This window comes from Macrobrachium nipponense, chromosome 44 (assembly GCF_015104395.2).
Source record: "Macrobrachium nipponense isolate FS-2020 chromosome 44, ASM1510439v2, whole genome shotgun sequence".
NCBI lineage: Eukaryota > Metazoa > Arthropoda > Malacostraca > Decapoda > Palaemonidae > Macrobrachium > Macrobrachium nipponense.
Window position 1 is genome coordinate 43981797 of NC_087221.1, and position 13444 is coordinate 43995240.

A 13444-nucleotide genomic window follows, 5' to 3' on the forward strand; every position below is an offset into this window, starting at 1 on the left:
CACTTTTTTCGCAGGGTCCGTCCCGGGGGGAGACGTTCCTTTCTATGATGGTACGAAGGGCTCGCTCGTCCTCTTTGTATTTCTTATGAAATACTCCCTTGTAAAAGAGAGTGACGTCTTCAAGGGCGGCGACGAGGCTCCTGCTGATACCACTTATCGATGTTTCTGCGAATGCATTTAGTGATGTCCCGGTTGGAATACCCGTTGTTAATTAAAACTTGGGCAACACGTTCTAATTCAGTGTGCGTGTCCTTCCACGAAGAGCAGTGTGAGAGAGCTCTCCTGATGAAGGCGCTGATCGCAGTGCGCTTGTATCTCTCTGGACACTCGCTCTCGCCGTTCAGGCACATGCCCAGGTTCGTGGGTTTTCGTATACACCTGTGTTACGAAGCGTCCTCTTTCATTTCACCGAGATATGAACATCGGCCAGCTATTAGCAAATATCAGCCCTGATGAGAAGAGAATAATAAGAATTGAAAAGACATATATAAAATCAATTCCACTGATGCTGCCATCATCTTTAACAAAACATGTTTGAGAGAGGGTCTCCTACCTTCATATATTAGTATTATTATTATTATTATTATTATTATTATTATTAAAACTAAGGAACCTCCGCATCGAGGCTATAATATTGACAATTAAAAGCCACAGTAGCGTTAAAAATAAAAATATTTTTCTTTTTGTACAGTGCTAAAGACTTTCGGATACTGAAGAAGGATACGGAGCAGTATCCGAAAGTCTCTCCTAGTAATTTTTAGCATTGTACAAAATTATATTTTTAACGCTACTGTGGCTTTTATTGCCATTATTATTATTATTATATTATTATTATTATTATTATTATTATTATTATTATTATTATTATTATTATTATTATTATTATTATTATTGCTACATCAGGTGCAATACTCGCCAGTTGTAATATCAGAGAGAAAGCAATTATTAGAAAAAATAGAGAAGACTATTTATAAGTTAAATGCAGCTGATGCAGCAATATCTTTCAATAAGACTTGTTTGAAAGAGGGTCTCCTTCCAATATATTATTATTATTATTATTATTATTATTATTATTATTATTATAATTGTGACTTCTAACGGAAACGGTCTTGACCGCTCTCAAAGAAGAACGAAAGCAAATACGACAAGACTGCAAATTTCCGGCAGCAAAAACCACCGAAACATCGACCGGAAACGCTCACTACTTTCACCGTAACCCGAGACTCGGCCATGAGACTAGAAAACAAAGATGGGTGGTTTTGCGTACTCACATTCCGACGGGTGGGGCTTCTTGGTTTTTGTCGGATGGTGTAGTCCACCCGTCTTCAGCAGGATTCTTATATAGCTCTTGTCTCACACCTTGCCTAGGGATGCCTTTTGGGGAAGACTAAGAGCCTGCAAGACAAGACAAGACGTTAGACTGTGGTCTACTTAGGCACAAAAACCACGGGAATCAGTCGAGTTCAAACTTATGGTGCAAAATATCACGGGTCACAATGAGTTCTGAGATAAATCTACTGGGTAAGGGCATGGGGCAATAACTAAAGAGTTGCTGCCACTCCTCTTCCTCTCCACCAATTACCCCCCACCCCCCATCAACCCCAGTTGTCAATATCCTTTAACCTTGGCTTTTAAATAGCGAAACTCTCGGTGCTTCTGTGTGACGTCACAGGGAGGAGACTACGACTAGTTTGTGGAGGCCGGTCACTGAGCGTGTGAAATCTAGGTACTATTGTGTTTTATCTATCTATCTAACTAACTATATATCTTTTTATCTAACTAACTAACTATCTATTTATATATATCTATCTCTCTATCAATATATTTATAGATACTGTTATTTACCTTTCTTTTTTATATGCTACTAAATGCTTTTTTTTTATTTTATGCTGGACACTTTAGCCCGTGTAAAAGCTTTTTGATTGATTGGTTGGTATATAGTTTTAGCAGACCTTATGCCAGCACGGGATCTTGCATAATGGCAGCCCACCAGAAGTCAGGGTAAAAGGCTGAAGTGAATGCTAGTCCTGGTGTGGACCACTGGAATTTCCAAACTAACAGAAGAATTCAAATGAACTTTGCCTCAAATGAATGACATCTGAGGATAATTCCATACGAACGCTTGCCTATACCGAATAGAAATAATAATAATAATAATAATAATAATAATAATAATAATAATAATAATAATATAATAATAATAATAATAATAATAATAATAATAATCACTAGATCTTAGTCTTGATAGACTGGACTTCTAGAATAAAGTCCAGTAGAGAGAAACAACGTAGAAACAACCCATCTGAGGACTTCCGGGAGAACTCCCAAATCAGGAGAGTAATGATATATCATTGCCTAAGTCACCCTGGATGTCCTTCCTGTTTTGCTTCAAGCAGTTGAAGACTATTCTTCTGCCTGCAATGATCATTTTTATATTTCCGTCTCTTAGGTCTTCAGAAGCATGTTTCCTCTGTCTTTTTAGAGCAATATGTTTTTTTCTTTTGGCACTGTCTACTTACCTGTTCCAATTTCTTGATTTTTTTTTTTTTACTAAATTCCTTTCCGTCTGTCTGTCAAGAAAGGATTTGACGGTTGAATCTGGTGAAGGTATGTAATAATAACCTAATTTTATTATTATTATTATTATTATTATTATTAGTATTATTATTATTATTAAAGTTTATTTTGTTTAGCGCTGTGAAACGTAGACTGGACTATGTCACTGGTCTGATTAAATTATTATTATTATATTATTATTATTATTATTATTATTATGATTATTATTATTATTATTATTATTATTATTATTATTTTATTATTATTATTATTATTATTATTATTGTATGCTGGAAGTAAACCCTCTTTTAAACATGTTTTATTAAAGTAATTGCTGCCTCAGCTGCATTAATTTTATACAGGTTCTTCTCTATTTTTCTAATTATTGCTTTTCTCATTGTTGCTTAAACTGGTGAGCAACGCATCGAAGGTTGACATATCTCAATTAGGTAGAACGATTGGATTTTATTGGTAAAAATTTCAGTTGGGGTAGTCAAATTTTCGGGTATGATATACCCGAAAATTTGACTACCCCAACTGAAATTTTTACCAATAAAATCCAATCGTTCTACCTAATTGAGATATGTCAACCTTCGATGCGTTGCTCACCAGTTTAAGCAACAATGAGAAAGCAATAATTAGAAAAATAGAGAAGAACCTGTATAAAATTAATGCAGCTGAGGCAGCAATTACTTTTAATAAAACATATTATTATTATTATTTTTTTTATTATTATTTTATTATTATATATTAGTATTATTATTAATCATTATTATTATTATTATTATTAATGGACGTACATTTTCACTGACGTGGTCAAAAGGCCACTTCCTTGTTTATCATTTTTCAGGAGGAAAGTATGCAAAAATAATATGCTAATAAACAAAACCTTTATAAAGCAATTAGCAAGACTTTTAGAGTGGGTCTCCACCCTGGTTGCGACCCACCTCACTGGCTAAACTACCACGTACGTACATAAACCACTATTTGGGTCAGCCTAAACTCGGTGACATTTAACAGAACAAGCCTAAACCATCCCAGCCCCGTCGGGGATCTAACCCATGATTTAAGCGTCCTAAAAGATTGTAAATTCGAATCAGTTCTATTCTCCCTTATCCTCTCGTGTTTATCTCGTACCTTCTGCGCATGCGCATAAGTTCACTTGCAAACCATAACAATATGTCACCTGGTACTGGTAGTTGGTACACAAAAACATTAGTTACCCCAGGAGTCTTGACGTAGGTGCATGCGCATTCTCTCTCTCTCTCTCTCTCTCTCTCTCTCACGTGACGAATTTACTACTAAGCGATAGATACTCTTCGCCTCGGCCGATAGACCCTCAGTGGTGGAGGATTCGTGACCCAGCATAAGTCAGGATTTTATCGTTTCTCGAAATACACCAACAGAAATTACTATTCCCTGCTGTAGGAGTGTTTGTGACTGTAGTAATGTATATTTTGTTTGAGTTAAGGTGTGGGTATAATGTATGTGTATTGAAGTTCGTATACGTACGTACAGTATGTGTATGTATGTATGTTTATATACATCGTATGGGTTTGTGCTTGTGTTCTTGTATGATGTACTACACCTGCGTAAACTATACAGTATATACAAACAAACAACTGTGTATCTCTGTGCTTAGTAACATGACCAGACCTTCATGATTTTGATGTAGCCTCATAATCTTCCATTATTTATCATCAAATCTCATTCTTTTAGTTGCTTATTGGTTTAGTGCTTTACATATTCCGGATTGGAAGAGAAGAAGGTACGTAACTGGAATATTCAATAGACCTTGGGTCTGATAGTGAATCCTGTTGGCCTTGGATAGTTGTAGCTACCAAGTAGAACACAACGAGTACCGTGGGCCAATGAACAACGAAAGAAAAAAAACAAAAGAAAGTACTCGTAGCAATGACAAACCTTGCCATTGCTACGAGTAGTTTCTTTTGTTATCTGAAGAAAAGTGATTTTAAAGCCATTTTTTTTATTGCTGTGTTGAAAATTCCTATATTTTTCTTGGCCTAGAAATAGACAAAGAAAAATATTTTTCATTTATAAGTTGGTACAGTTTTTCATCCAAGTACCTATAAGGATAGACAGACAAATAGATAGGTAGATAGATAGGTATAGAGACATAATCTGCAATTACAAATTCACTTTGCAGATATTATTATGCAAGTCGATTACCAAACGTCGTTTCCTGCTGCTGCTGTAGTAGTTGCTTCCCAGGACAGAATTGAATAACTGCACCTGTTAATCTAAAATGTTTACATCGTCTTTAACTATAATGAAAGTTGAATAACCCTAGATTTGGTACATTGTAAGTTGCACACTCACTGTCAACAGAAATCTGGCAATAAAGGACCTTGAATTTGATAATGTGAGTTCATTGCTGAAGCGGTCAAGCACCTGCATTGTCCGGAGGAGGAGGAGCAGGAGGAGGGAGGAGGAGGAGAGGAGAGAGAGAGAGAGAGAGAGAGAGAGAGAGAGAGAGAGAGAGGGGGGGGGTAAGCTTGGCTATAGTATTTTGGTGATTGTGAAGACGTAAAAAGAGAGAGAGCTTTCAATTTACACGCTACAAACACACACGGAGAGAGAGAGAGAGAGAAGAGAGAGAGAGACGATCGAGAGAGAGAGAGAGAGAGAGAGAGAGAGAGAGTTTCAAGAATTACTCCTTATTCATTCCTTTGAATTTCTGGTCTCACTGTGACCCTTTATCCCTAGCCATGGATCTAGAAAGTATTTTACAACTAGAAGTAGATTGTATTCAATAATTAAATTTCATTAATTTCTTTGCAACTTTAACCTACGCTCAACCATTCTCTTTTGTCTTGACATTTCCCAAGCATGGGGGAAGAAACCCCCCCAACCTTTCAACCCCCACCCCCCACCCCCCTAAGTCATGATACCGCAAGAATAACCTACCGGACCTTGAGTAGAGTTTTTTTTTTTTTTTTTTTTTTTCTTTTTTTTCAGCATTAAACATATTTTCCTGCCGAGAGTATTGTTAGCCGAACGAAGTTGCCTCGTCATCATTTCAAACTCGATTACAGTAAATGATTTTTGTATTATCACAACGTCTGAAGTTGGCTTTGGGTAGAGAAACTCGCCTCATGTCAACGTGTTATCATTGGAACTCTGCAATGACGCAATAGGAGATGGTAAAAATAAACATTGCACTGCTGACGAGAAAATGTAAATAGAACACAGGGAAAAGACTAATAGATTTGGCATTCTCTTCCTTCTGCTTTTTCCTGACTTATAATTTTTCCCCTTTCAAGAGACGATCCACAAAAGCTTCGTCTGGTTCAGGCCACTCCTGAGTCCTCCTTTCTAATCTTTCCTAGTTTTATTCCGGCTTGAGCAAGATTAAGAGACGAGTTCAGGCCACTCCTAGTTCCCCCCTCTAATCTTTCCTAGTTTTATTCGGGCCTGACGACCTAGCAACACTCCTTTTAGGAGTTCAGACCACTCCTCTCTAATCTTTCCCAGTTTTCTTCGTGCCTGGGCAAGATAAAGAGACGATCTACCAACACTTCTCTCAGGAGTTCAGACCTCTACTAGTCCTCCTCCCTAACCTTTCTTAGTATTACTCGGGCCTGGGCAAGGTTAGGGCACTAGAATGCCCGTCCCATTTACTTTTACGAAGTAACAAATTTGTTGTTTGACGTTTAGCTACCTGGGCGGGCCCTGAGGAACAACGCTTACGGATGTTGCTGTTGCAAATAAATAAATAAATAAAATAAAATAAAAAGTGTTTTCAAGTAGTTTTCTCTCGGTACTACAAAGTCTATGTTTGTAGCACAATTGCAAGAGTAAACCTTCAAAGTTCTTTTTGCTTTCGTAAAGCAATATTAAGTAAGGTATCTTTGCTAAGGAACCTAAATTTACTTTTTATTTGTTTAAATGAAAGTCCGTTTGTATTAAAAAAAAAATATTATACAATTGAGCGAAAGGAACAACTTTGTCCAGGATAAGAAATAAAAAAATGAACAGGCTTCGCTTTCTCCATGATAAGTTCTGATATCATTTATTTATTCATTTATTTATCTTGCAATTAATTAATGTATTTGCTTATTTCTCTTTTTACTTATTTATTTATTTACTTACATATTTATTAAGAAATAAAAAAATGCGCAAACTTCACTCTTCTCATGAAATGCAATATCACTCATTCATTTTTTTATTTATCTATTAAATTATTTGCCTGTTTATTTATTCATTTATATATGTATTAATTTATATATTTACTTATTTATTTACTTACATACTTATTAAGAAGCAGAAAAAATGAGCAAACTTCACTCTCCTCATGAAATGCAATATCTCTCATTCATTTTTTTATATTTAACTATTTATGTATTCAATTGTTTGCCTGTTAATTTATTAATTGATTAATTTATTTATTTGTTTATTTATTTATATATTTATCTATTTATTTATCTATTTACCTATTAATTTACTTACTTACTTACTTACTTACTTACTTACTTACTTACTTACTTACTTACTTACTTACTTACTTATCTCTTTATTACAAAGTTATAATACTTCTGCCAACGCCTTCCAATAAGATTCTGCATTTCGTAACTTCCCAGCGCTGCGTACGAAAGTACAATACCTACCTTGGCTTAAATACCGGGTTTGGACAACCGTTCGTTTTTATAAGCATTCGTACGATCAGCACCCCTTTGCCTTCACAGCTTCTTCTCATTCAGTATTTAGTAGTTCGATTATCAGTCAAGACCTCTCGCCTTTATGGTCTTAATATCGGCGTTAGATCGTATTATGAATTGGTTATAATAAAGCAATGTTATTGTGTAGATGCATCTGTTTGAAGGAGAGAGAGAGAGAGAGAGAGAGAGAGAGAGAGAGAGAGAGAGAGAGAGATCGTTTTCAATCATCAATAAATGCATCACTGAACTTTCTCTCTCTCTCTCTCTCTCTCTCCTCTCTCTCTCTTTCTCCTCTTCTCTCTCTCTATCTCTCCTCTTCTAATATATATATATATATATATATATAGATATATATATATTATATATATATATATATATATATATAAATGCATGTTATGGAGTCACACCCAGATAGACCTTAATAAAAGTAAAATAAAAAATAAAGCTATGTGATCGCAAACTCGCTGATGTTACTTTATCGCAAATCTGCCAAATCACGTCACGCTCCACCCCAACGAGTGTACCATGCTCCGGAAACAAAACTAACCCTCCCCCCCCCCTCAACCCCTACCCTCAAAGAAGAAGAAACAAAAAAAAAAAAAAAAAAAAAAAAGATACAGTCTACTGTTACTGACTCCGTAACTAAACCCCTCTCACGAGATCGCATCTGTGACTGATACTGCATTAGCCACCGTCTGCCATTGTGTCTATTTCAGTATGTTTAAAGCTTTCTCTTCCTTGTCTTCGTTTCCTTTCCTTCTCCTCCGTTCCTTTTGTCCTCCCACAATTCTCGACTGAGATCGGTCGAGGCGCTGAAGACGAATGTAGATGTTTTACGAGTATTTACTTCTTGTCTGTTTTAGTTTGTTCTGGGAATAAGAATGTGAGAAAATCTTAGAAATGCCAATTCAGAGAGAGAGAGAGGGAGAGAGAGAGAGAGAGAGAGAGAGAGAGAGAGAGAGAGAGAGAGGCAATGAAAAATAAAAGGTATTTAATCAAAAATAAAATTCAAAATACAAGATCAAATCTTATATTTTACAAAAAAGAACACACAAAGTCCATATTTTGAAAAAAGAAAATGTCTCTATTTTTTTCTACTTGGAGCTTTAAAAAAAATATTTTCATTTGAAAAAAATAAAAGTTGAAAGCTTTAAAAACATTAAGTGAATAGTAAACAGGAAGTTTGCCGTTCAGAAAAAAACGTTAACAGTCGATAAATCACTAAAACTCACGGTATCAGTAAAATCAGCCATGACTCTCTCTCTCTCTCTCTCTCTCTCTCTCTCTCTGTACCACGATGCCAGAGAGGACCTATGCAGGATGTTTGAGGACCGGTATACTTATTAGTTACCCAATCTTATTAAGGAACCAACTCGAGCTTTCCTGTATTGTTAATTCAAGAGTCTTTGCCTTTTATGCATTTGTTATGTGTATACACACACACACACACACACACACACACACACACACACACACACACACATATATATATATACATATTTAGAAAATGTTATATTAGGCTGGCCTGATGCCAGCACGGGGGTCTTGCTCCCTCCAATCAAAGATTTTATTTTCGCCTTTCCGTTGACCTTAAAAATTTTTAAAAACTTATTTATTTATTCTCTGCTGTGATTAATCACTCAAATATACATCCCAACATTAATCTATGCGTCCTTTCCATTCACCGGTATATTCATTTTGTTGTCATCTGTGCAAATGTAGTTATTCACTTTCATTCCTATCAGCTTTTCCTGGAACGGTTTTATCTTGATATCTTCTGCTTTCTTCAAATTCTATTCAGGCAATTTTATCCCATTTTCCAGCCTAACCCCTTCTATTTTTTTCCGTTTTCCAGAGTTCTTGTTTTTTCCAGCCTTCCGTTTTCTCCCCATATTCCAGGCTTCCGTTGTCTTCCGTTTCCAGCCTTCATGCTTATTCCTTATTGTAGCCTTCCGTTTTCTTCAGTTTTCCAGGCTTCCCTTGTCTTCCGTATTCCAGGCTTCCACTGTCTTCCGTTTTCCAGGTTTCTCTTTTCTTCCGTTTTTTTCCGTTCCAGTCTTCCATTGTCTCCCGTTTTCCAGGCTGTCTTTGTCTCCAGTTTTCTAGGTTTCCCTTTTCTTCAGTTTTCCCCCTTTCCAGCCTTCCATTGTCTTCCGTTTTCCAGGTTGTCTTTGTCTCCAGTTTTCCACCTTTCCCTTTTCTTCAGTTTTTCCCCTTTCCAGCCTTACATTGTCTTCCCTTTTCCAGCTTTCCATTGTCATCCGCTTTCCAAAGCCTTCCGTTTTCTTCCGTAGCCTAACCTCCCCTCTACTTCGCTTTCCAGATGGAGGGTGTGGTCGCCCCAGAGGCAAGAGAAAAGGACGAGGAAGAAGGAAGTCCCACGGAGAAGACTGACGTCGCTAAATCTCGAGAGGTTTTGGTGGAGAGCGACTCGAAGAACAAGCTACTTTACACAGTGGAGGACAACCCGCCTTGGTACACCTGCGTCGTCTTGGGCCTTCAGGTGAGAGAATTCGTTGTGATTCCAGGTGATTCAAGGGACAGGTTCTTGTTTACAGTAGAGGATAATCTACAGTGTTTATGATCAGCTACGAATTAAATGTCAATTGCATTTTAATCATGTGTCTATTACACATCACTTGTGAAAGCGTTTGATTGTTAGTGTCTATGTACATTTATATAGGATACACACATACATACACACACACACACTGACATCTAACACATATAAAACCAACTTTTACCTCTGTAAATGACTCACACACACACACACACACACATATATATAATACTGGTAATCTTAGGCACGAAGATATGGTAATTCAGTTGTATTCCACATAGGAAAATGAAAATGGTATGTCTCAGAAAATGCCCAACAGTTCCGTCCTCCAAGAAGCGGTCCATTGGAGGATGAAATTGCAGGGCATTTTCTGAGAATTACCATTTTCATTTTCTTATGTGTAATATAACTATATATATATATAATTATATATATATATATATATATATATATATAGTGTGTGTATATTTATATATATTAACAACGAAGGAACGTCGCCCCGCCGCTATTTTCATATTTGGTATGCGTTTAACCAGAGCGTTAGGCGAACTGGTAACACTCAGTCACCCCCCCCCCCCCCCCCTTCTCTCTCTTCTCTCAAGGGGCGACCACTGGTAATAGCCATTCCTCTCTCTCTCTTTCTCTCTCTCTCTCTCTCTCCATTATCAAAGGTCATCAAATCAGAGTCGGAGCTACAAAAATAGACATTTATTCAAAGTAAAGCACTAGTTGAATAATTCAGGTTCTTACAGGCTAATTAATGGAATTGTAATAGTTCAAGTCTCACAGACAACTAACGCAGATAACCCCCCGGTATTTATATAGTCTTTAATCAGTAATTAGTCACACCAATTATCTCTTCTCCAAAATATTATAGTTCCCTCCACACAGGACACTTTGGTCCCCTCACCCCCTCACTAGAACACTTGGTCCCCTCACTAGAACCGCCTGTTTAAAAGACAGGAGAACACACTAGTGAGCACACACAATTGTAAAGACAAAGTCAAAAGATTAAATGAAATGGAACATCTTTACAAAATGTCAAAACAGAAACAAGCCATCCCTTTGGCTAAATCATAACGATTCTTAGCCATTGCAGCCTGGAACGTCACGCACAGAAACAAATATAACTTTCGCAGAGCTATCCCAGCATTCTGACTTTTTTCCCGTAGCTGTCTCCCTAGTTCTTGGCTAAACCATGCCATTAAGAATGGACATAGTTCGTACACGTACACATGAATTCACACTCTTTGTCAACGCCCCAAGTAACTGGTCACAGCCAGTTTTCAAAGGCACCTTGAACAATAGCCTCTCGAACTCACATACCCACAGAACGAACATTGACCTGCTAAATAAGCATCTTAGTGTCACACCATCCCAGAAAAGAGACATTAGCATTCTTAGGATGTCGCCCGGACTCTGTCTCCATGGGAAGTTAAAAATGATAAGTCTGCACATTCTAAAAAAGTCACAGCACATCACATTATAATGGTATATTAAACATATTATTAATTATAGCCCTCTTTTATATAACATATATATATATATATATATATATATATATATATATATATATATATATATATATATATATATATAGTTTCAGTAATTGGGCGGCTACTTGGAAATCTTAGTTTGATGATAAATAATAGTGCCAAGACTAGGAGGAACATTCTTTAATTATTCGAGCTTTCGAGGTTTAAAACCTCATCTTCAGGCTGAAAAAATGACAAGGATGAGAAATCACTAAAAATTACATTAAAATGAATTGTCTTACGAAAAGCTTCAGTAAAAACATAAAAAAAACAATCATCACATACAAACTAAAAATTAAAAATTACGAAAAAAACTAAAACAAACGCAACACATACAAAAACAGAAATAAAAATAAGATGAAAAGTAAACAAACTACCACACTCAAAATAAAATGGCTAACGACCCACTTTGTGTACCTACTATGAAGCTATACGATAGCTAGTTGAATACCGGACGAGTTGTTGTTCAATTCCGGTTTCATCCTCTTAGTAAACAGTGACTCTGAAATTAAAAGGTCCAGTCTTTTTGCTCAAATAGACTGGACCTTTTAATTTCAGAGTCACTGTTTATTAAGAGGATGAAACCGGAATTGAACAAAAACAACTTGTCCGGTATTCAACTAGCTATCGTATAGTTTGCATAGTAGGTACACAAAGTGGGTCGTTAGCCATTTTATTTTGAGTGTGGTAGTTTGTTTACCTTTCATCTTATTTTTATTTCTGTTTTTGTATGCGTTGCGTTTGTTTTAGTTTTTTTCGTAATTTTTAATTTTTAGTTTGTATGTGATGATCGTTTTATTTTATGTTTTTACTGAAGCTTTTCGTAAGACAATTCATTTTAATGTAATTTTTAGTGATTTCTCAGCCTTGTCATTTTTTCAGCCTGAAGATGAGGTTTTAAACCTCGAAAGCTCAAATAATTAAGAAATGTTCTTCCTAGTCTTGGCACTATTATTTATCATCAAGCTATATATCTATCTATATACTATTATATATATATATATATATATATATATATATATATATATATATATAGTATATATATATTAACAAACGCATCTTTTCTTTCGCCCTCAGCATTACCTGATGATGGTGGAGTCCACAGTCAGCATCCCTTATCTCCTGACGCCGATGATGTGCATGGCGGTGTCGGACCCAGCCAGGGGCGCCATCGCTTCGACCATCATCTTCGTCAGCGGCATCGTCACTCTCCTCCAGACGACCTTCGGAGTGCGGTAAGGGGCCTTGGGAATATATTTTAGGGAGAGTCGATCTTGTCTCGAACTGATGAAGTTAGGTGTTATCTTAACCCAATGATATTGATTCGTGTCTCAGCTTGGTGAATTGAGAATTTGTTTTGATTTAGTGATGTCTGTTCGTATCTTAACTTAATCAGTTTAGATTTTATGTTAATCTGGTCAAAATCAGCCCTGATTTTGATGTCATGGGGTCGAGTCCCATGTTCACTCCATGACTGCAGGTCTTATTTAGATTTGTTGAAACCAGGTCTTCGCATTACGTCAGTGAAAGAGTGAGATTTAACATTTCAAATGGAAATCATAATGTGTCGCAATTTCAGATTCCGTTTTATTTGTTTATACATTTATCTACACATTCAATTATTTAGCTTCGTTTCTATATTGGTCAAATGGTAAGATTTCATTAAAATTCTGTGTCCAAATGTCTTTTTATTTATTTATTTATCTATTTATTTATTGATTCATTTCCTTGACTATTTTGGTGTAATTACTGTTAAGCAATCTAGCAAAACCAAATAATATAATGGAGCGAAAAATCTGACAGTCATTCAGTCACTGCAATGTTAAAAAAAAAGAAAAAGAAAGATATCTCCTGGAAACCAAGAAACTTTCTCAATCTCTCAAAAGCACCTTCCATTTTTCCAGGCTCCCCATCGTCCAGGGCGGCACCCACGGCTTCCTCGGTCCAATCATTGCCATCCTGACCTTGATGCCCTGCCCTCCTGACGAGGAACTCGACGCCATGACCTCGGAACAGCGCACGGAACTGTGGCAGACGCGCATGCGCCAAGTCCAGGGTGCTATCTGCGTCGCTGCCATCTTCCAGGTGGTCGTTGGTTTCACAGGTAAGAGGGC

At 36.6% G+C, this 13444-nt stretch overlaps 1 protein-coding gene across 3 annotated transcripts in view; it reads left to right on the plus strand.

Moving 5' to 3' along the window:
- The window catches only part of LOC135204257 (solute carrier family 23 member 1-like), a 38867-nt gene that overhangs the window by 15720 nt on the left and 9703 nt on the right, over nt 1–13444 (plus strand). For 2 of the 3 annotated variants that reach the window (XM_064234382.1, XM_064234383.1), the window contains exons 2-4: nt 9559–9738; nt 12408–12565; nt 13235–13434. In XM_064234382.1, coding sequence (XP_064090452.1) covers nt 9559–9738; nt 12408–12565; nt 13235–13434 — 538 coding nt within the window. Of the gene's footprint in view, nt 1–3983; nt 4002–9558; nt 9739–12407; nt 12566–13234; nt 13435–13444 lie in introns of those variants that run through there. The other variant, XM_064234384.1, reaches the window with a different exon arrangement.